This window comes from Battus philenor, unplaced genomic scaffold (assembly GCF_028537555.1).
Source record: "Battus philenor isolate CCGP_79_NKW_IND1 unplaced genomic scaffold, ilBatPhil1.0.hap1 SCAF_16, whole genome shotgun sequence".
In the NCBI taxonomy this organism is placed as follows: domain Eukaryota; kingdom Metazoa; phylum Arthropoda; class Insecta; order Lepidoptera; family Papilionidae; genus Battus; species Battus philenor.
Genome location: NW_027181678.1, coordinates 13723795 through 13748972, shown reverse-complemented (window position 1 = coordinate 13748972; position 25178 = coordinate 13723795). Strand labels below are relative to the sequence as shown.

General features: G+C 35.5%; 1 protein-coding gene across 1 annotated transcript; it reads left to right on the top strand.

Moving 5' to 3' along the window:
• The first annotated feature begins 978 nt into the window (after positions 1-978).
• On the top strand, positions 979-25178 carry l(2)k01209 (lethal (2) k01209). Its single transcript, XM_068762276.1, has 12 exons — positions 979-1106; positions 7173-7294; positions 14341-14520; positions 15504-15610; positions 16233-16403; positions 17495-17631; positions 18841-19027; positions 21344-21433; positions 22442-22601; positions 23260-23405; positions 24133-24330; positions 24612-25178. The coding sequence occupies exons 1-12, from the start codon at positions 1054-1056 to the stop codon at positions 24720-24722; spliced, it is 1662 nt and encodes a 553-aa protein (XP_068618377.1). The 5' UTR covers positions 979-1053; the 3' UTR covers positions 24723-25178.

Genomic DNA, 25178 nt, shown 5'->3' with positions numbered 1-25178 from the left:
TTTTTGTAAAACTAGTAAATATATATATAATTCATTGTCTGTTAGGTTGAATTAAGATCGCCGCGTCATTTAATAAATAAATATATTTATTACAATTTACGACCAATAATGTGGTGACATTTAAAGTTTTTAAAAGCAAAACTGTAGAATTTCACACCAGTCATTGTCTGTAGGGTACATCATAAAACAATAAGGTGCAAACATTAATCGGTATATCGTTTTCAAGTTACTCAAATAATAATATATTATCTGTGCAATGTCCAAATATTTGCAACCAGAGAGAAATTCAACAAACAATTTATACAGCAAACACAATTAATGAAAAAATGTGATTTATGGTACTGTTATTAATATGATGCTGGATATGCATAATTTAAAAAAAATAAACATATGTAATAGTATGTTCTATGTAAAACCATTACTCCATATACATAGCCTACAGTTATATATTTTACTACGACTGATATTTACTTAACTGCTTAAACAAAAGTAAATATTAACAGTAACACCTGCAAAAATTTTATTAGCAAATATACAGTAATACAAAATTGCATAAAAATAATTCAAAGCAAAATTTATAAATGTTAAATATTTTTAATGTTGTTTGAAATCCCAATATTATTCTATAGCGTTTATGATATTATCATTACATAATTATTATTTCTTTCAAAAAAGTATTGATTTTGAACCCAAGTATAGCACTATAACGCACCGCATTTCGTTCAGAAATACCAAAAGTAAGATACAATTTATATTATGTCCAATTATGTACAATGGTATAGTTTTTAATATACTTGTTAGTTACTATTAGCTATAACTTATCTAGTTACATTTATTATGGTAATATTAAATCAATTCGAATTACTTATAACATTTTACTAATGTTACAAAAATAGTGAAATATAGCGGCACGTGATACAATTTCTGAACAGACGAACGTCAAAAAACTATATCTGCGTGTGCTTTGAATCGTGAACTTTCAAAAATTCACGTTGTCGCTTTGTAAACCTTCACTCTGTTCGTACGGAATACGTTTTATTGCATTCATCCGTGATGGCTGGGAAGCTGAATAAGTTTGAAACCCCCAGCTCCGCTAGCTCTGATAGGTAAATCGAGAGTGCTAAACTATATACCATGTTTATTTGAACAGCTGGCTTATGTCAACAAAAATTTTCGCTTTAAGGACATTTATATTCACTTAGAGCTCATCTATCATACCGTACGTCTGTGTATTCCGTGAAGTGTATTAGTGCTTTAGATGAACCCTAAAATCCGTTAGATTGACGTGTTATAACATCTGAAAATATAACCTAATCATCCACGCATTGTGATTTGTGATTTATTTTTAGACATTAATTTAGTACATTGATTGCTTGCTATCCGTCCGCGCTGTGAATTTAACACGTGCTTCAAGCCCTTCGTAATATTAACGAGAATTTGTTTTCATATGAGTGTTCAAAATATTAACAATGGAGGCTGCATCATTGATCATCCCGAATCCGTAAGAGATTTCGATTATTCAGCATCGTCGAGAATTAACTTCAAACGCATAGAGATCACCTTCAATTTTGTTCAAATACACACAGTTTACATTGACAATAAAATGCATTTTTTGTGCCACAAAAAATATACTTGATAAATATTTTCCTCAAACAAAAATGTAGTAAAAACGACCTTGAATTGATAAGTAACATTGAAGCAATGAATGTCTGTTAACTTTATTAATGCAGACAAATATACAAACAACAAATTTGTTATCTTTCATGATAAAATCTATGACAAATTTTTACTAAACAAACAAAGGCTTTTTAAGTGTAGATAAACATCCTGCAACATCAAAGGCTATCTATATTATCATCTAATCACATTTATGAACCCCACTTTGTAAAAGACAAATAAGTACTAACCTTGTACCATACCTGATAGTTAAATTACTGCATTTAAATACAATTTTTTATTTACATTTGACATAAATGAAACATAAAGTTGAATTAAAAATATCAGTTTATTTTTATATATACATAATAATTGTTTATAGGTGTAAAAGATTTAAAAGCATGAATATAACACTCATTTCTCAGTACAAAGTTTTAAAATTGTTTCACCTATATGTAATCATCCTGTATAAAGTTACATCTCTAAAATATGTTACAATTATTTATTTTTTCTATAAGATTACAACAGGCCAAAAACTTTTGTCAGTAAAAAGTTACAAGGACAGATAATAAAGAAAAATTAATTTTAATGTGTAGTAATCTGAATTTTGATGTTTTTTTATTACTATATTATCATTACACTTTGGTGTGCCAGACATTTATTGCCAATAAATAAGGCTATACTTTCAACCCTTTAAACCTTTTACATCTTTAACCAATCACCCTGTATATGGTCTTGTCAATATACTTTTGTAATTTAATATATGTTCCACATTGTACATTTATGTAAGAAATATGTTATTTGGTCAGTACCTCTTAGTATTTATATTTTATAATATCAATACGCAAAGTTGCTATGTGATTGATTTGCAAAGCTTTTATTTAAAAAGTTAAAATATTAAATATTAAAATAATAAAGGATTAAATCACTGCATCTTTTTAATGAAACTAAAACATTTTTCAATATCTTTTTCATGGGGTATACCATTTCCATCCAGTATTGATGCCCTACAGCATAGGTCCCCATGGTGGTATTACAGCCCTTCAATGGACCCTCAAGTTTTCACTAGTGGGTACAGAGGCATATAGGGGGTGGAGAGGGGTTGTGAAATTCTTTTATTTTCATGAAACATTTTACCTTGTCTTTTTAAATGTTTATCTATTTGAAATGCCCTAAATAACCATTAAAACACTAGATTACTTTGTAATTAACATTGATTAAGGTATTTCCAGTTATCAATTTCTCTGTTTATTTATTTCACTAATGGGAATAGTAAATTGCAGAATTACTTCTTTATTTCAAATGAAATATCTTTCTGTGAAAATCTATTGCTTTCAAACTTATTATAACATGATACAGTTGATAAATGATCTGTTTATTATTTGTTTTGTCTTGTCTCTGTGGGTTGGTTTCTGCAACCAAGTGACATTATGCTAATTTTGCATCAGAATAGCCTTATTCAAGCCAATCCAACTCCTCCATAAACATTAGCAGAATTTTGATATAGCCAGCAATCTCAGAGAGGCACTTTGGCATTCCGAGATGAGTGGACCTGTAGGGTGCTACTCCCATAAACCGAAATATGTGGGCAATAGTCTTGTCCTATTTTAACCACGTCTTGCACAGAATACGCCTAACACTAATTAACACCTAATGTTAGCAGGTCTTTATCAAAGACCATGACTGGTTAAGATCGCTGCCATCAGGTGCGGTTGGGGTTGCGACAGCCAGAGCACAGTCTAGGAGTGCCAGCAACTTTAAGTAGACATTGCCTTTTGCTTGTCGGCACTCCTCATGGCTCACTGTATTGACCTAGTACCTTCCAATATGATGGATCTGATCTTACCTCTTGGTAGTGGCATGAGGGGCTCTGGTCCATAAACAACAATGCTGAAGCCTCTATGGGCCAATTCATCTGCAGCATTGTTGCCTTTGTAGCCGTTAATCCAATGTTTACCTCCATGATGAGTATATTAACCCCTTAACGCACTGAAATGTATTAATGCAGGTGTGCAAAACTGGACAAAATGTGCAAATAGATATATATATGGAAGACATTGCAACTTACGTTGCTAAAATGTTCAGATTCGAAACTATCCGGGCATTAAAAATAACTTAACAAAAACATTTAATTTATTGATATTCACAGAGTCAGGAAGTGTAATTTGCATTATTTGCCACATGCACATTTATAAACGGGCAGATGGGCGGTGCACTTTATTACACAACTACTGCTGCATTGGCGGAAGTAGCTATATATTGGTCCTTTTCTTATTTATTGATATTCATCATGTAATTCTGTATTGTAAGCTGTAAAGTTTGTTTATTTGCTGATTATAAAATATGGCCTTTTAGGGTAACACATCCCTGACCTGGTAATTGTTTCTATCTATCTATATCCATTATTGCATATCTAATTAGCATTATTGCATATCTAATTAGATTAGCACTTGTGTGAGTTTTGTATGACATATTTATTTATTACTCTCCAGTTATCTCCGATCTCTTTCTATTTTATGCTTACTCAGGAATTTAATATGCACTTTTAGGATGGCACTTATGAACATTTAGTGTATTATTTATGAGCAAGTTGTGAAGTAAAATGATGTTATCAAAGTCAATTTATTCAAAGACAATTGTTTTTTACTATACAAATATTATGATGGGCACAAAATTCGATCTGCAATGCAATTCAATATTCACTATAATTATTTATTCACTATTTTTATTGAAATTTTTGGAATTTTTGCACTTTTTTTGAATATTTATTTAAATCAATGTACAAATTTGTATTTTCTTAGATAAAAGATTTTTTTTGGGACGGTTTTTTTTTTAATTTTGCATTAAGAGGTTAAATACAATAGGCACATTAAAGGCTATAAAAACAAAAAAAAATAGGTTTATTTTGACTAAATATTTATTATTTTAAAGATATAATTCTATCATATTATAACAAGTTGTTGCCCAAAAGAGTTAATATATGTTAAAATCATAATTAAGCTAATATATTATTACATATATAACCTTTCACATTTAATATGACATAATACATATTAAAAAGGTCGCAGACAAGTTAAGCCAATTAAATTAAATGCGTTGTCAACAGGTGTTAACTAAATGGAATGTTAATATTGACTTAAATAATATATTTAAATATCAACAAAACAGGTATATCTATGATAGTATTATTCTTCCATCTCTCTCACTTGTCCTTCTTATGGACTACTGTCACCTTCACACAAATATTATGTATGTATGAGATACAGCTCTAGGGAGCATCATATATGTTTAACTGAGGGTTACCAATCATGTGTCTCCGCTACAATTTTTCTCCGGGCTTATATGTTTTCTGAATGTGTTGTGGAGCTGTTCATGGTGGTGTTGCATGCTTTTGTCTCTGCATCACTCCCGGTGATCATCTTCTAGCCTGTTTAGCTTCTACATTGCCTGCAATTATTATCCTCTATAGATTTTCCTAGCTTTTCGCAATGTGGTTAAAGTACTTCTAGATGCTGTGCAAACTGGATTTATGATAACTAGCACTTTAAGCAATAAATAAATCCTTCATGGTTATTTTTATCATGAAGGTTTTATTTATTTATTAATTTTTATTAATTCCAAAGTCCTTCAAAGCTGACAAGTTTGCACATAACAAATATAAACTTTAATAGATAGACAATAATTTTACAAAATTGTATAATTATATTATTATTAAGAAACTAAATAGAGCATAAATACATTGGCAGCATGGATGGTGTGTGTGTGTGGTGTTTAAATAAGCCATGGTTTGGCCACCTCTGTTACAGACTTTTATTTTTGAGGGTTGCTTAATATCTGGATAAATCAATGACAAGTCCAAATTGAGTGATCAACACACAATTTGGACTTGTCATTGATTTATGGAACATCCTGTATAGCAAATTTTCGATGTATTATGTATAGTCACGAAATTATATATGATAAATAGTTATGTAAATAAGTTATAATAGGCAAATCTCAAGTTTTTGACAATTATTATGTAACTTATAAATTTGCCATAATATATTTCAGTAGTGCAAAATATTCCACTTGGGTTTGAATAATCATGTGCTCACCAATTCAATAATAGACATTACAGTCATTGTAAGACTTATTTCACAAACACATGTATTTTCATACATAATGATTGATTGTTGAAAACATGCATTTGTTTGAACATGATTATCATAAGGAAAACGTGATTATAAATCTTCAATAGGTAAATTATAGGTAATATGTATGAACTAAACAGAGATGACATGAGTAAAGTAACATAATGAAACAAAATAAGCTGTGGTAGCCCAGTGGTAGAGTACTGAAGCTTGCGTTGTAGATCATGTATTCAATTCCTGTGATATGATATAATTTTATATGATTCACACTTTATGCATTGATTCTATTGGATTCTTTGTTAAAAAAAGATTTATTTAGGTATTATTATTTACACCAGTAGTATACATAAGTTAAAAGTATAAGTTCACACAACTGCATTTTTAACAAGTTTTTATTTCTAATTAACAATATATTCACCTTTGTTATCGACAACCTTTTGCCATCTAGTATACAAAATCAATGCTGTAGTGGTAAAAATCAATCAGTTTTTCTGTAAAATATGTGGACAGAAATGACATTAATTTCTGGTCTCCTTAATATATTAAAACCTACAAACAATTTACTTTATACAAAATTGTAGAAAGGTCAGGCCGCATCAAATAAAAAAATGGAAGAGAATGGTGATCACATGTAAAAGGAAACACCTGTCTTACAACTTTAGACACAAAATGAGCTCCTAATTTGAAAATGCATCTTTGAGCATACAATCTTCTGTGTGCTTAAAAATACTCAAATAAAATATAAGTTTGTTATGGACACAATGATTTATTGAGTTAGTTTCTAAAGTCTATATAGAGGATTGCCACTCCTCACAAACTGGTTTTCAGATGATGGACAGCAGTATCCTCTGTGCACCATAATACAACACAGCAGTCGCCAACCTGTCTGCAGAGTGTGGCGGTTATGCTATATCCCCCATAAATGTTTTTGTAGGAGTCCTATGGTTTGCAGTGTGCATCTATGGTCTTCAAAGACAATGAATTATAAATAAAAAAGTATGGAGACAGCTTCAATGAGTTACAAATTTATGATTTTGTAAACGAAATTTCAAAATTTGAATAAATGATTGTTTACTAGCTGTCCCTGCAAACTTTGTAAAAGTTATTGGCCTGTAACATACTAATAGATAAATTTAATGTAACATATTTTGGAATGATCACTTCATACAAGGTGTTTGTAAATATGTGGAAAACTTTAAGGTGATAAGTGAGCTATATATCCAAGATATGAAAGCTTTCTCTTCCATAATCAATCAACCTGTATAAAAATTTTATTCTTTGCTTATAATATAATAATATTTTGAATGTTGTATCTACCTATATACATATATATATATATATATGTCTGTTGTTGAATATAATTGTAATAGTGTGTCCTCTTTTTAGCGACACAGAGCTAGCTCTAGAGATAAGCGAGCAGGTGTTTCTGGATGAAGAAGACTATTCGAGAGCCCCGGCATCTCCGACCACAGTGCCCAATGTCAGACCTTACAGACCTCCATCTACAGGTAACACATCAAATAACACTATTTTCATATATATGTATTTATACAACAACTTTCTTTTGCATCTGTTGATGAAATGATTATATTATCAGATCAGCTGATAGACGCCCACTACATGGTATAGGCCTACCCCATGGATCACCATAATGACTGGTTTGATTTTTCTCTCATCCAGCTAATTCCTGCAACTTTGACCATGTTATTGGTCTATCTACCACCTTTTGACCCCAACAGCCACCGGACAGGACCTGTTAATATATATAATCGTTAAATTAAAAACAGTACTAATATTACATAATGATGGGATATCTGATATTAGCTATTTCTCACTGGTTCCATTAGAAATTTATGGGATAGGCTTTATGTCCAGCTGTGGATGTTACATCTGAAATTATGATGATGATATCTAATGTTATATTTACAAGAATAGGGGACGGTAAATTATAGAACTTTGATTATTTTTGTAACTCTCTCAACAAAATGTCAAAAAATTAATAACTTATTATGTTTTATATTTTGATTACTGTGTAACCTTTGTTTTTGGGTTCTATTTTAGGCCCCATAAGTCAAAGAACATATGCCAGTACCTTTGAAAGTTTATGTTAATTATTAATATCGTTTATACACACAAACCTGTTTTAGTGCGATTCATTTAGTGTATTAGAAAATTTCGTTAGAATTGTAATGTAATTGAAGAAGTTATCAATAAAAATTAAAGAATTGATCCGCCATTTTGTTTTCACTATTTTTGACATATTTATTACATTATATATGAGTGTTCTGTTTGGACGCTAAGTTTATTTTATGTGAATGAAATATATGCCTACTGGTTTCATGTTTTTTTTTGTGTTACGAAATAGTTTAAAGAATTTATCTTTAAGATTTAGAAGCAAACAAATAATTTTTTTTTTATGTGATACTTATAAACCGCACAAAAACAGGTTTGAGTTTAGATTATATGTTTCTAATGCGTTTAGAGATACTATGTTATACATGCTTTGCTTACTCTGTATATATATGCGACAGTTGTCATATCTCCCGCCGGAGTAGTTATATGTAAGTAACCAATTGATTTTTAATGCAATTTAGAATGTATGCTAGGTGTAAACAGTGATTGAAATAGGTGATGATATTTGGAGCATCTTAATAAATTTTTATTTCATAGTGATCACTAACCCCTGGATTATTCTAGATAGAAGAGTTGGTAGAGTTTTTTCCCCCACTTCTCACAGCGCTAAAGATTTCATAAGTGTTAGAAATGTTAGCCGTGTGTTACCCTTGTGTCGGAGTACTAAATGGGTTTTATCGATTTGAAAGCACAAGACCCTCCAAGAGGTCTTTGATTTGTACACTGTAGTATTTAGTGACCCAAGCTAAGGCTCTCAAGCTACCTTATTTTAATAATATGGTTTTAAGTTAAGTGACTTCTGCGCTGTCTCCTCAAAACCACGAAATCTGCAAATGCTAATTAGGCAGCATTGTCAGTCAAAAAAAAAAGTCATTTTTTTGTATTCCTACAAATTAGTTACAAACAAAAAAAAACGTAGAGTATTTCACAATGACTAGTTTGTTTATTCATTAAATGTGATATAAATTAAATAGTTTAGTGATCGATAAATACTGACCGATGCTGGTAAACAACAAAATCAAAATGTAGCCCGTGATATGTCAAACGCGCGACGTTCAAATCTGACAAATGCGCGAACTTCATAGCGAACTGTCAAACGTGCGATGTTCATAGTGAACTATCAAACGAGCGAAGTTCACGTCGGTCTGACAAATGTGCGAACTATCAAAAAACGCGCGATGTTCATAGGTAACTGTCAAACTTGCGACGTTCATGTCCGACTGCCAATCGTGCTAACTTCATAGCGAAACATCAAACGAGCGAAGTTCGCTTCGATTCAAAGCGAACTATCAAACGCGCCAACTTCAAAACGAACTGTCAATCGTGCGATGTTTAAAGTGAACTATTTTTTGTTTCTAGGGAATTATCCAAAGTTTTGGTTTTGTAGGATCATTCTATGATGTATTAGTAAGCTTATATAGAAAAGAAATTGGTAAAGTAGGGGCCAAGCTATGAGGTGATCAAGTGAAATAAGGATTGATACTTATTCTGTAAATATTTTGATCATAGTTTATATTGTAAAACTTTTATTCACAACTGTACCTTGTTGTTGCAATTGCTAGTGGATTTAGCCGGTATTGATCGAGTGTAATCAAAATCATCTTGTCCTATACGACTACCACCCATTTTACCGGCCTTTTAGGTTCTTTTATTAGTTGTTTGTTCTTGGTAGAATAGTTTTGATAGGGGTAGATACACGTTTCACTTCTCCGTTGATAGTAAAATAAAACGACCTAGTCTTTCGTTTCATTTCAGCCGTATATATCCACTGTTGGGCATCCAATGTATTTCACTTTACGTGTTACACGACGTGTCATTTTAAAATTGACTAGTAAACGTTAGTCGGAAGGTATACACAGGGTGAAATTTTTAATGCCACCCGGAGTTTCCCTCCATGTTTTTCAGAGATATGTGATCCTTATAATTGATCTTATCGATCGATGCCGTAAAAGTGCAGGGTGTGATTTTTTTCGGATTTTACGCGTTTCGAAAATCTGTGAATGCTGTTCTGTTTCTTTTTAAAAATAAAGGAATGTTTTCTTTGAGGAAAATTTTCCATCTCCAGTATGTACAGTGCTTTCCCTCAAGGTGGTGTTTAAAAAATCCACTCTGTATGTATATATAATTTGATCACGGAGTATATGCGTACTCTGACCAATGAAGGATTTTCTAACTTTTTAAAACGAAGTTATAATTATATAGGAGATTTCTTTTCAGCAGATAGACGCCCACTGCAAGGCCATAGGCCTATCCCAAAGATTGCCACATCTTGTGCTCCCAGTATTCAGCGACTTCCCTCGACTTTCAATACGTCGTCGGTCCATCTAGTGAGAGGTTTACCCACTGGCACTGCCATTTCAACGAGCGTTTCTGACTTCCGTGACTTTCGTTCACCTTCGGATCTCTTCGTTTCCAATTAGATCTCACAGCGAAAGTCCGAGCATAGCCCTTTCCACTGCTCTTTGACCTTGGTCCTTCATATAAGGTTCATCGCAAGTCATCACCGGGCGTGTTCTGTAGCTGAAACGGTGATGATTATTCCACGTCATCTCCTCCTTTGATATCTATTACATATTTCCAGGACATTAATTCCTTGTCCTGTCTCTTATTGTCCATGTTTTGCACCTTCAAAGAAATTGTTAACAGTTAACAGTGGTGATACAAGACGTGTATCTCTCCGTGTTTATTTATGTCCCTCTGTTCTGTAGTGTATCCAGAGCAAGCGATTTTAAACTGTATATTTAAGGCAATTCGATACAATATGGCATGCTTCCTTTCGGGAAAATCTGACCCATAGGCACCAGGGCCTTGCGAATAGATATGTTCATAGGCAGTTGACAGGTTAAAGGGCAAACTTTTTAAATTTAAATAGGCAATAACATCATCATTATGTCAGCTAATAGGCACTGCAAGGCATATGCCTCCCCCAAAAGGTGTGATCAAGAAATACGGTGAATGAATTTTTATATCAGGAAATCTTATATTTACGTGTCTTTAAATCAATGTGTTAGATAGTCTGAATTATTGAGATAGTCTGTAGCGAGTTTGAACAAACAGCTGTAGAACAAGCAAGTAAGCAACAGTCCTGACGCGGATACCAAGACTTTCCGGGACCTGAACTATGTCATGGGTTCACCAGCGACACACGTCACAGCGTTTAGTGATTATCTATCAAAGTACATGTAACACGATTGTCTTTTATGTTATATACAATTTTGTATATACAATAACATTAATTGGCTTCAATCGGAAGCCATCGGCTTATGCATGTACTTATAAAATATTTTAATTTTTTTTTCATAGTCTGACATCGGTGTAGTTTTTGTAAAGTCTATTGGTAGTTCAATAGTGTGAAGTATTTTAATAGGAATTATTGCAGTTTTGTGATTCATAAAAACATTTTTAAGTGGATTCCATTATTCGGGATTTTAAGTTGGTGATTGTTCTAGAATTTTCCTCTTGACGTACCCAAGTGATTTATTCAAAGTGGAAAATAAAGTGAGTAAATGAAATCTGGTGACTAAAAACAATGTTCAAAACTAAATGAAAATAAGGTAAATGACAGTTGACAGATATTAGTAAATGTTAGTGAAAATTAACATTTAATTAGAATCGGACTCTCTGAAGGTATTTACCCAAAACTTTTATCGTCATTACATCCCATATGACATACACTGGACGTAAGACTCTTCCTCCAAGATTTCCAATAAGACAGGTTAAGAGAAGCCTTCGTCCACTTCATCTTCTAACCACTTTTACCAGATCATCTATCCACCTTATCACGACGTCCTGCGCTTGCCTGTCCGTTTTACTCCAGAACCTTTAAGCCCCAACAGCTATCTATTGTTCTATGTGACCTGCCTACTGCTACTTCTCATCACAAGTTAACTTCTGATTTATTAGCAGGAACGAGCTACAGAACGATGTTCATTCCCATCATAGAACTTGCAGCTGAAGTTGTTTGTACTTACGATATTTCATATTCTTTTTGGTGAGCCAGGGCATCTCATAGCCTTGCATCCTTTTACGCCAGCTTCTGTTACTCTTCACACAGTCCAACGATACTCAGAGAGCCCATCGTAGAACTTGCAGCTGAAGTTGTTTATACTTTTTTTAATAAACTTTGCAAACGATATTTCATATTCTTTTCGGTGAGCCAGGGCATCTCATAGCCTTGCATCCTTTTACGCCAGCTTCTGTTACTCTTCACACAGTCCAACGATACTCAGAGAGCCCATCGTAGAACTTGCAGCTGAAGTTGTTTATACTTTTTTTAATAAACTTTGCAAACGATATTTCATATTCTTTTCGGTGAGCCAGGGCATCTCATAGCCTTGCATCCTTTTACGCCAGCTTCTGTTACTCTTCACACAGTCCAACGATACTCAGAGAGCCCATCGTAGAACTTGCAGCTAAAGTTGTTTGTACTTTTTTTAATAAACTTTGCAAACGATATTTCATATTCTTTTCGGTGAGCCAGGGCATCTCATAGCCTTGCATCCTTTTACGCCAGCTTCTGTTACTCTTCACACAGTCCAACGATACTCAGAGAGCCCATCGTAGAACTTGCAGCTGAAGTTGTTTATATTTTTTTAATAAACTTTCCAAACGATATTTCATATTCTTTTCGGTGAGCCAGGGCATCTCATAGCCTTGCATCCTTTTATGCCAGCTTCTGTTACTCTTCACACAGTCCAAAGGCTAATGGCAATGTCCACAGATAAAAAACCTGTGATAATATAATCTGTGATCTAAGAATGAGAATGAGGAAAGGAAGGCGATATGTGAAAGAGATTGTGAAGGACATAAGGAAGGTATACAGGGTGGAATTTTTTAACACCACCTGAAGGGAAAGTACTGTACATACTGGAGATGGATAATTTTACTTAAAAAAACATCATATATTTTAAAAAGAAGCAGAACCGCATTCACGGATTTTCGAAACGCGTAAAATCTGAAAAAATATCACCCTGTACTTTTACGGCACTAAATCCGCTTATAGTCCTGGGACTGATCGCAGATGAAATAAGGAACACAAAAAAAAGATGGAGCTGCAACGAAGATATGTTTTTGCAGCCTATCAGTCAGACAAGGACATGTTTTCTGATCTGGCCAATGATAGTGAATCAACTTCTTTCATTTTATTTACGTGAGGATCTGCTCCGGCTAACCTTTTAATGTTTGATTGCATAACAAACCTCAAACTTTTCTCTAATCTGGAAATCTTTACTTGTGACTCCTCCTTTTGATTTAGCATCTGATTTTTATATCTGTATTTCTGTACTAAGATCTCTTTTCGTCGTTTCGTATCACAAACTGTTCGCTTCACAAATAATCAACGGTCAACAGCTTTTTGTGAACGCGGAAGTCCAAACAACAATTACTACAACATAGTTTTGAACATTTCGCAGTACTCATGTTTTATGAATCCATACAACCCCTTTTTCCTTAAAATGTAATACTAATATTTAATATTTAAAATAGGATTTAAGATGTACGTGTTTTAAAAGGGTTACTTAAAATGTTTTATCAAGACTCGGACACTTGTTTGTTTTACAAATAAAATTAAACATACGTAAGTTGAAAAAATAGGTTCACTGATCAAGGTGCCTTTGCCGTGATGGATTTTTGTTTTAAAAAAAAACTGTTTGTCAATAATTCGCGCTAAAATGTGACGTCAGCGGCGTAGACGCGTGGGTATTTCGTAGAACTTCCGACATCTCACTCCATTGCCAGATGTGTGCATTCGTAGTTTCTTAGAATTTTAAATCACTGTGTTTGTTTTTGTTTATTTGGCTGCATTGTTCTGCGAAGTTTCAGTTGAAACACATATACGATTTTATTTTCTTTTTATATATATGATCTTTTTTAGTATATAGTACATAGGTGTACAAGTGTGTACAAGTCCGTTTTGTTTAAATAACACTTCGTCTACTTAGATGTCCCCCATAGTACCGACTTTACTCACTCCTTCGCAATACAACCTATTCTTCTCCGGAACGCGCTCCCCCTCGATATCAGGATGATCAGGAATCGTTGCGCATTCAAAGCGAAGGTTCGAAAGCTGTCGCTTGACAAGCTGTCGTAATCATCACCATAATTCGATTTTATTATTTATTATATTTATATAAATAGTATATGTAGATATTTAAATATATATATTGTGGTATATTTACATATAATTATAGTGAGTAGTACAAATTAGTGTTTTTATGTGATTATTTTTCCTCTCAATTTGATTTTACTTTTTTATTAATATTTTTGTTTTATGATATTGTCTTGTTTAACATACCGTTATTAATTTACATATGTACCGCCTAACGGTTAAATGGTAGAGAATGCCTTCTTCGGGATCTCTCATTTTATTATCTAGATTTAAAAAAACAAGGTTGTTGTTGAAAAACCGTTTAACGTGTCTCAGGCTCGAACATCGCGAAGTCGCCGCGTGCCCGGCGCGTGCGCACGGCGTCCATGTCGCAGTCAACGAAGCGTACGGCAGCGGAGAGCATCTTGCACGCAGACAGACGCACTATATACACAGCAGGCCGCCCCCCGTGGTACAACTGCACTGGAGGGCAGGAGGTCGAGCCGTTCCTCATTGGTGAGATTACTACAGAACTACTACACCTGTGGTGATGACATCGTTGATGCTAACTTGTTTAACACGGAGTAACTGATGATGGAATGATTGATTAGACTATCACATTATTGTAACCGGGCGGAGAAAGGAGACAGAATAAGAGAATTATGCCTATCAGGTTTGAGGCACTTTGTTCCGTAAAGAATATTAAGAAAATATCTCAAACTTGCATCAAAAACTATAAACTAAAATTAAGAATTAAAAAAAATCTAAGTTTTGGAAGTCAGTATAAAAAAATATTTTTGTTTAATTAATAAAAACTTAATTTCTTCTATTATTCCCTCGAAACAACAGCAAGGGGTAGGTAGCGGACAGAACAAATTACCGAAAAATGGTGGGCCCTCCTTAAAAAAAAAAAAAAGACTCGTTAGAATATGATACTAATCATAAACCGGTAAAGTAAGTAGTTTACCGGTTTAGCCGGTTACCGATTTAGGTGATTGCTTACTGGGGCAGTCTCAGTACCTCTTTGATAAAAGCTTAAACAGGATAATACAGGAAATTTACTTGTAATTCCTTGGTAGAGCTAACCCTAGATATCCATCTTTTTATCTTAATACTATTAGCTTACTGAGAATAATCTCGGTAGTTTAATGTTAATAGAATACTGGAGGGCAGTCTTGTTAGTAAAATGTATATAGCTTACTGGGACCAATCTTTATAGTTCACTGTTAATAGCTTACTGGGGGCAGTGTACGTAGCTCTGTAGAAATATCTTTGCAAGTGTCATTGTAAAAAGTTTACTAGAATTAGCTCATCAGGGGGCAAGATAAAAACACATTGGGGGCAATTTATGTAGCACATTAATAATAGGTTATAAACAATAAGGTTACTAGCTTATAGGGGGCAATATACCTCACCAGAAATATCTTAATGAGGTATAGATATTTTTACATTGATTGCGCAAGCTGCTTGTAAAACGTATTTGATTATTTTTTTATCAGGGATCTGCGGCGCAAGCGCATCTGGAAAAACGACGGTTGCAGCAAAAATAATTGAATCTCTGAACATACCCTGGGTTACAATTGTCAGTATGGACTCCTTTTACAAAGTGAGTATTATGTTTCCTTATGTGGATTCAATTTATGTTCTAATTTAAAAGTCCTTTTTTTAACATACTACTGTGTATCAAAAAGTAAATTGAATTTGTTTATTTGTCCAATAAAACGCATTTTTGCCAACGCTTTTACCTGTCCTCGAAACAGCTGCTAACACACACACACACACACACACTTTAGCTTATTACATCATATATCATATACATCTCCCTCGTTTATACTCTATTTATCTCTGTCCTTTTTTCCCGGCCAAAGATATGTATTTATATAAGAGATTTCCACCTCCGTTTTAGAGCCTTGAAATTTGGTTTAAATATACTACTATACTTTTCGGCTAGTATAGTTTGTACCAGCTGCAAAGGAGATTGAGGAAGCTCGCGAAGCAACCAGGGGACAGCAAGTATTGTACTACGGATCAGGTCATGTAGTATGTACTGGCCCGGGCAAGGACCCCCCGGGGTCTTCGAGTTGCTCTACCTTAAACGAGATCTTAGGCTAGGCGCCCTTTCCCCTTGGACCCAGAGAGGGTGTATATATATATATATATATATATATATATATATATATTTGTGTGTGATTAAAGAGAGACGAAATTGAACCTCCAGCTGTGTCCAGGTGTTGAACGAGAAGCAACACCAGGCGGCGCAGCGTAACGAGTACAACTTCGATCACCCGGACGCCTTCGACATGGAGCTGCTGGTGACCGTGCTGCAGCGGCTACGCGAGGGCAAGAAGGTCGAGGTCCCTATCTACAACTACGTGACCCATTCCCGGGAGAGCCGAACGGTCAGTGACAGCTTTTAAATTTACAACCGGTTAGGATAAACAGAAACCAAGTGGTTCAGGAATGTGATTTAGTATAATTAGAAACCTAGTACTTAAGGACTGTAATTGAATAGTAATAGAAACTTAGTAGTTCGGGGACTATGATTTAGTAGTAATAGAAATCTAGTAGTTCGGGAATGTGATTTAATAGTAATAGAAAGTTAGTAGTTCGGGATTGTGATTTAGTAGTAATAGAAATCTAGTAGTTCGGGGCTGTGATTTAGTAGTGATAGAAACCTAGTAGTTCGGGACTGTGATTTAGTAGTGATAGAAATCTAGTAGTTCGGGGCTGTGATTTAGTAGTGATAGAAACCTAGTAGTTCGGGACTGTGATTTAGTAGTAATAGAAGCCTAGTAGTTCGGGACTATGATTTAGTAGTAAAAGAAACTTAGTAGTTCGGTAACTGTGATTTAGTAGTAATAGAAATCTAGTAGTTCGGGACTGTGATTTAGTAGTAATAGAAACCTAGTAGTTCGGGACTGTGATTTAGTAATAATAGAAATCTAGTAGTTCGGCACTATGATTTAGTAGTAATAGAAGCGTAGTAGTTCGGGACTATGATTTAATAGTAAAAGAAACTTAGTAGTTCGTTGACTGTGATTTAGTAGTAATAGAAACCTAGTAGTTCCGGACTGTGATTTAGTAGTGATAGAAACCTAGTAGTACTTCAGGACTGTGATTTAGTAATAATAGCAAGTTAGTAGTTCGGGACTGTGATTTAATAGTAACAGAAGCCTATTAATTCGGCAATGTGGTTTAGAAGTAATAGAAGCCTAATAGTTCGGGACTGTGGTTTTATAGTAACAAAAACCTAGTAGTTCGGGATTGTGATTTAGTAGTAACACAAAACTAGTAGTTCAGGACTGTGATTTAAGATAGATACCACTACAACTTCTCTGGATATCACAAACACAAGTTGAGTATTCTTACGTATGATATATGCATACATGCGCACGCACATGGCTGCTCCAACAAGCAAAAGAAAGACAACAGTATATCACCTTTTCACAAAAACTAATCGAAAGTATAACGATCAGTTTGAACTCCTTAGAAAACCATGTACGGCGCCAACGTGATCATCTTCGAGGGCATCCTGGCGTTCTACAACGCGGATGTGGTCCGGATGCTGGACATGAAGGTGTTCGTGGACACGGACGCTGATATCCGGCTCGCCAGGCGGCTCAGGCGGTGAGTCAGTTTCTGAGTTCGAGGTGATAGAGAACTAAGGGTCCCCCCCTTAGACCAAAACCTCTTGATAATGAAGCTCGGATCACTACATACTAGTTTCACTTGAATTATTCGCGTTTAGTTGTAATTTTTTAAGATGCTAATAAATTAATACCTAATATATTCAGGCGTTAGGTTGCGGAAGTCCATCCTAAGTAAGAAAAGGACCAATATATAGCTACTTCCGCCAATGTAGTAGTCATGCAATAAAGTGCACCGCCCGCCAGCCTTCTGATAAAAGCGCATGCAGCAAACAATGCGAATTACACAAATACCACCGTTAAATCACTCAACACGTGTTTCACCCCTCCACGGGGCATCTTCAGGGGTAATGTTACACCGATTAGTGCCAAACACAGAGTGAGCTCTGTCCATCACCGCTTTGTTATTTATATGCCACCTCCTCCCCTACTACATGATCAGTTTTTAAATTTAGAATAGTTATAGTTAGGAAATAAAGGATTAAAAAAAAACAGGAATAATACGACAAAATTATCTAAAGCGAAAAGTAGTCCTTCAAAGTTTTAAGCAGGTCTTCTCACACCTGCCCACCTACCATATTAAAATTCTAAATATTGTTACATAGCACGAGTTACAGAACCCTCTAAACAATAAACACGGAACCCTAGGATCAAGAAGTGCTGTGAACACGTGTGACCATGAAGTTATTTATAGATTTTTGTGTACGGTTCTCGAAAATTCTAACCGAATACTATCTCGAACTTACTAGAACCTTTTCCGTAGTGTAAATAGGTGTACTCCATATGTCGACAGTTCAGTGTTGTTTTTTTAGTTATAAGATTAAGATCTACGATCAGTGATACAAAGTGACTATTTGGTAAGTTATTTGGACAGTGATTTCTTGAGCGATTTGGAAGCGTAGTTTAACTAAGCGAAAGTATACTTTGTGTTAAAGTAGGGTGACCATCTGATTTGTGAATAAAGGACTCCTTGTGAACCAGTGGTGTTTCATTCTGAGTCAGAACCCACAGTACGTAATAATATCTTCATTCAAATAGGTATATTACTACCCGCTTTGAACGCTGATCTGTTGAGAAGAACCAGTAAAAAACTCAACAGCTGCTCTTTTTAAATGTAATTTTAAAATGTTTGGTAAAAACAGGTTGAGTTATTTTTAATACGTGTTTTAGAAGTTTGATATTTTCACAGCGATATCGTGCAGCGTGGTAGAGAGCTAGAAGGTGTTCTGAAACAGTACATGACGTACGTGAAGCCCGCGTACCAGAACTACATCGCTCCGTGCATGGCGCACGCCGATATCATAGTGCCTCGTGGAGGCGAGAATAAGGTCGCCATCCAGCTCATCGTGCAGCACGTGCACAAGCAGCTTCAGCTGGTCAGTATACACAAATATTTATAAATATTGGCTTTTGAGTAGTTGATATGTCATTTAAAACACAACACTACAACTATTTACACTTACATATAAATACATACAGGTATATATATATACATATTTTCGACCTGTGGACCACTGTTTCCACGGGCTCCATTTCGATGAAGCTGTACAAAGCCAAAACCGGCTAACAGCATAACTTCAGACACATACAATACAATATATATATATATATATAAATATATATATATATATATATATAATGGAGCAGTGGTATCCCAGTGATAAGGATTGACACTTTCGATCATAGATCACGGGTTCGATGTTCACCGCCCGTTCACATACGTTAAAACACAAAATAACAGCAAATTGGGCCGCGAAGAGACTCCAAGTAAATTATAATCCTGAAAATAGCTTCAATATAATTTTCCATAATTTGGCAATGTCAAAGTGCAAGTCCGCAATATAACGAGGATACCGAGAAGGAGTAACAGCACATAATTATATATGTCATAAAAATTTGAGTACACGTGTACTTATACAATACGTGTGCGTAGGCGCATGGACACGCCCACAGAACAAAGACAACCATATATATTCGTCCTTCTTCCTCCCTTTTCTTATTATACGTCGCTATGTAACTCGGTGTTTAACGGTGTGAGAGCCTTCAACAATATACCACCTTTCCATATAAACTAGACGAATGTATCATCGTCGTCAATTTAGCTCATGGATGCCCACTGCAGGGCATTGACCTCCCGAAAAATATCTATGTGGGATTTACCATGCTAAGCTAGACAGGCGGGTTGGCGATCGCAATGTGGTATTATGGTACGCAGAGGACGCTGCTACCCATCATCTGGAAATATATGGTGGGCCAAAAATTTTTGCAAATATTTAATGGAATCAGGCGTTACATTGCGGAAGTCCATCCTAAATAAGAAAGGACCAATATTTAGCTACTTCCGCACATGCAGTGGTTGTCGTGCATGAAAGTGCACCGCCCGCCAGCCCGCTCGTAAATGCGCACGCGACAGACAATGCCAACTACACAACCGCCACCGTAAATTCACTCAACACGTGTTTCACCCCTTCACGGGGCATCTTCAGGAGTTGTTACACCGATTAGTGCTAAACACCGAGTCTCGGTGGTTTAGCGGGCTGGCGGGCGGTGCACTTTCATGCACGACAACCACTGCATGTGCGGAAGTGGCTAGATATTGGTCCTTTCTTATTTTTGCAAATAGCAACACTTGATTTCTCCAAAACCGTGAGAGTAAGGCGCGCGGGTGGCGGAGAATCGTGCGTCGTTTAATGCAATTTTAGTCACGATGGATCGCTTCACGGGACAACAGCGTGCTTTTTGCGTAAAACTATTTTACAAAAACAACGATTCAAAAGTGCAAAAATTTATGACCCTCCCTATATATTTGTGAGCAGTGGCAATGCTATATATTTAATGAACAATGTCTGATAATTTTAAATATTTTCGCTGACAAATGATCTATCCGTGAAACCTTTTGAGCTGTATATATATTCAATCACCCTGTATCAATCTCAGTATATTTTTTTTTTCATCAATAAGACATCGATGACATGCCCTTGGACCATGTTTTAGAATCTTCAATGGTATTCAATAATAAAAATGAATTATATTATACAAGAAAACGTACAAAAATAATTTAATGGTATATATAATAAAAATTATAACAAGAACGGAAAAACGAAAAAACGCCAACGTTTTCTCGTTACAATATATGTGTATATAGTACACATATAGTGTGTGTGTGTGTGTGTAATTTCGTTTTCAAATCGTTCATCGAACAGTTTCGATCGGTAGTAATTATTTATCAATTTAATGTTGCGGTTTAGCTTGTACAACCAGGTTATAATAATTAATTTTATTATATTAAATAATTTCAATTTTAGAAATGCTTAGAGTGCCGCTTGAAAATGTTTAGCGGACCGCGAGTTTGTCAACCCTGCATTACACATTACAAATATTAGAGATACCGGAAAGTAATGTCGTTTCTGTCTACATATACAGAAAAACCGATTGATTATTTCCCGCTCCGGCATTGATTTTGTATACTAGATGGCAAAAGGTTGTTGATAATGAAGGTGAATATATTGTTGATTAGAAATAAACACGTATTAAAAATGTTGTCGTGCAAATTTAACTTAAGAAAGCGACATTACTTTCCTCTCCCCCTAGTAATATACATAATAATCATTTAAATATTCCCATTGTAAAAATATACCCTCATATAGGATCTTTGCGGATTGGATATATAAATAATAGATTTTTGTCGACAGCGCGGATTCAAAGTGCGAGAGAAGCTGGCGGTCGCGCACATTGGCCAACCGCTGCCTGACTCCCTCTATGTACTGAAGGACACGCCACAGGTAAAACAACTGGCCAGGACATATACTAAAAGCTACCTACACCTGGACTTCCATCACAACAGCTACAAACCATTCAATCATGTCAGCGTCCACTAAAAAGCAAAAGCTTCCTTCAAAAATCTACACAGTCACTGGTCTTCCAGTGCCCGAATCCAATAATTTCCCGCGACATTAGGTCACCTGATGGGGGGAACACCAGGTTAAACAAACACCTGGCCAGGACACCTAGTAAAAGCCACCTACACCTGGACTCCCATCACGACCGCTACAAATCATTCATTCATGTCAGCGTCCACTGAAAACTTCTTCCTTCAAAAATCTCCACAGTGAATGGTCTTCCGGTGCCCGAATCCAATGCTTTCTCGCGACATTAGGTCACCTAATGGGGGGAACACCCACGCCGCGTCTACTGGTTCTCGTTGTCGAATGGCCGGCAATTGCAACGTTCCTTGCCTACTGCCATTTCACACGAGTAATTGTTCTATGTACGCTGGTATATCATCTGGGGATACCCTCATTTCACCAGCATAGGCTGCGAGAAGTCTTTGGATGGGCAGCGCATGACCAGTCATCGTGATGATCTGCAGAGAAGGTCTATGCCTTGCAGTGAACGTCCATCAGCTGAAAAGAAGAATACTAGGATACCAGCCACTACCAAACACAACACCACCATCACCAACTACAAGACTAACAGCCTCTTGTATAACAGCAGTCTCCATGAGCAATGGTGAAGGATGAGAGGTGATGTATGAGTGGAAGTGATGGAATTAAAGAAGAGCGAGGAAATAAAGATTATAATGAAAATATTGTCCCTGTAGACCCATAAAGGAGAGGTGCGGCACTTGCTATATTCCACCCACAAATACCATCACCAAAACCATCACAATTATGAAGTACTAACAAAATTATCTACAGTTCACATGATTGATAGTCACCGTTACTGAATTAACGTCAAGTTCCATGTCATCATAAAAACATATGTTAACTGAGCATTCCTACCATGTTCAGGTGCAGGGTCTCCACACGTTCATACGCAACAAGGACACGTCCAGGGACGAGTTTATATTCTACTCGAAGAGGCTGATGCGGCTGGTGATAGAGTTCGCTCTCTCCCTGCTCCCGTACTCCCAGGTGGATGTGGACACTCCTCAGGGATTTACCTATAAAGGTAAGAATGCTATGATATATATATAAAGATCTTGGGAACTCTTAAACGGGAAAAGATCACACCAGCCAACGAAAGGAAAGTTTTCTGAGACGATTGGAGTGGGGATATAATTTCTCTGGGGATATAAATATAAGAAACATATAAATATAAAGGTATATATATATACACACACACATATACATATTATACAGAGGTACAAGAGGTCTTATAGCTCGAGGCGAGATCTACCATACAACCTTTGGATGGAGATGAGAGACATAAAGGAAACATACACATACATAAATACTTATATATACACACACAGACACACACACACATATATATATATATTTATATATATATAACATTTCAGTGATGGATTACAGGTATAAAGCCTTCAAAGGAGTATATTTGCTGCCAATTATGGTATGTTATACCATATTGAAATAAAATGGTTTTTGAAATAATAAATAACATAATGGTATATTTTTTATTATCTGTCCTTGAAGACTTTATACTGCCAGAAGTTATTTTCGTGCCTAATTTTTAAAAAAAAATTTTAGTGTGATCACATTATACAGGATCTTTTTATATGGTCAGCAAATGAACTATATATTCATTACTTAAAAAAAAACAATGTTCTTTAATTGAAAGTATACCTTAAGCTTTTGTATTTAAGGTCGAAAATGTGATGTGGAGAAGATCTGCGGCGTGTCTATACTACGGGCCGGTGAGACCATGGAGCAGGCCGTGTGCGACGTTTGCAAGGACATCCGCATCGGCAAGATCCTCATTCAGACGAATCAGCAGACAGATGAGCCCGAGGTGATACACATAAATTCCACTGCGTAAAACTAAAGCTCCTAAAAAAATGTTTAACCTACCTGTTCGAAGTTTTACATCGAAAATTAAAAGTATATTTAGCATTCAATATTGTGAAATGTTGTGGAACTCTGTTGATTCATTTTCACCAGGGGCGACCAACCTTTTTACTCATTGGACCAATTTGCTTTTTTGACAAAATTTTTTGACGGGTCGGAAGATAATAATTAAACAGACATATATTAGTGAAATAGTAAAAAAATCGTTTTAAATAGTATGTATCTGTCCCTGCAGTCATTGTCAAAAGTTATTGTCCAATTACCTTCCATTAGAAAAATATATGTTAATGTAACATATTTCAGAGTGATCTCTTTATACAGGATGATAGAATAGGTGTAAACGATTTTAAATGACCAACGAGCTATACATACCGTTATGGCTTGTACACCAATAACCAATCGCCATGTATGTTATGATAAACTATAGCTCGAATGACCTACCAACGCCATCTAACGGCGTCGTCCGGTATTAAAGCGTTTCGAAAGCCATCTTGTATTAATTATTTGAAACTTTGTTAAACTTTGACGAACACGGGAAGTCATTGGATACAGGCTGCCTAAGACCAGTCATTGTGTCCATTTTTGGAGGAGGCATTTGCCCAACAATGGTCATCTATCCTCTGGTTTAATGAAGCAACGATGAATATTTAATGATCTTATTTGCGTTGCAGTTATACTATCTCCGGCTACCCAAGGACATCAAGGACTACCGCGTGATCCTGATGGATGCGACGGTGGCGACAGGCGCGGCAGCTATAATGGCCATCCGTGTACTACTCGACCACGACGTGCCCGAACACAACATCAGTCTCGTGTCGCTGCTCATGGCCGAGATCGGCGTCCACTCCATCGCCTACGCCTTCCCACAGGTGGGAACACTGCCCATAAGCCTCTGAACTACAAATTTACTTTACTTTTGATTCGTCAACAATTTTAACATTATATATAATAAGCTATTACGCTCTCTAAATAAGCAACATAACATTTCTAAAATAAATACTTCATCATACGTACAAAACGAAAATATATTAATTATTGAAATAATAATTGAAACTTTATAAAATAATTAAACACTTTGTAAGGTTCGCCCAGTGTGTCCCATAAATCAACGTCAATAATTCGGTAAAATTTAAAAAAAAAATACTTATAGGTTAAGATCGTGACGTCAGCGCTGGACCCGGAAATCAACGAGAAGTTCTACGTCCTACCTGGCATTGGCAACTTCGGCGACCGCTACTTCGGCACCGAGCCGGATGAGTGAGACAGCGCTATATGCAAGTAACAAGAGTGAGAGGGACGGATGGGGCCGCGTGACGCCTCATGACGTCACGGCAGTAAAAACGCGGGAAAAGCAATCCGGTGCGCTGCCAATGTATTATGAATCTTTTCCTTTTGCAATAAGGTATAGTTTTGATTGATTTGTGTTATACAATGTATTTAATACCGGAAGCAGTTCCTTTCGTCTTTAGTCTGAATTACTCTTTAGTATTTGAATTTTTTCTTTTTATATTATTTTAATTTAATGTGCAATTTAAAGGGATTTAGTATAATTTTACGAATACAAGGCATTTTGTCCCTTAAACTTGTAAGTTTAAAGTTGATTTTCGAATGACTGAGCCACATACATGTGGGTATTTATAAAAATTACATATACATATACAAATTACCCGGCTTCATAGTATATATAACATCCTATATATGTATGCTAAAACCGACT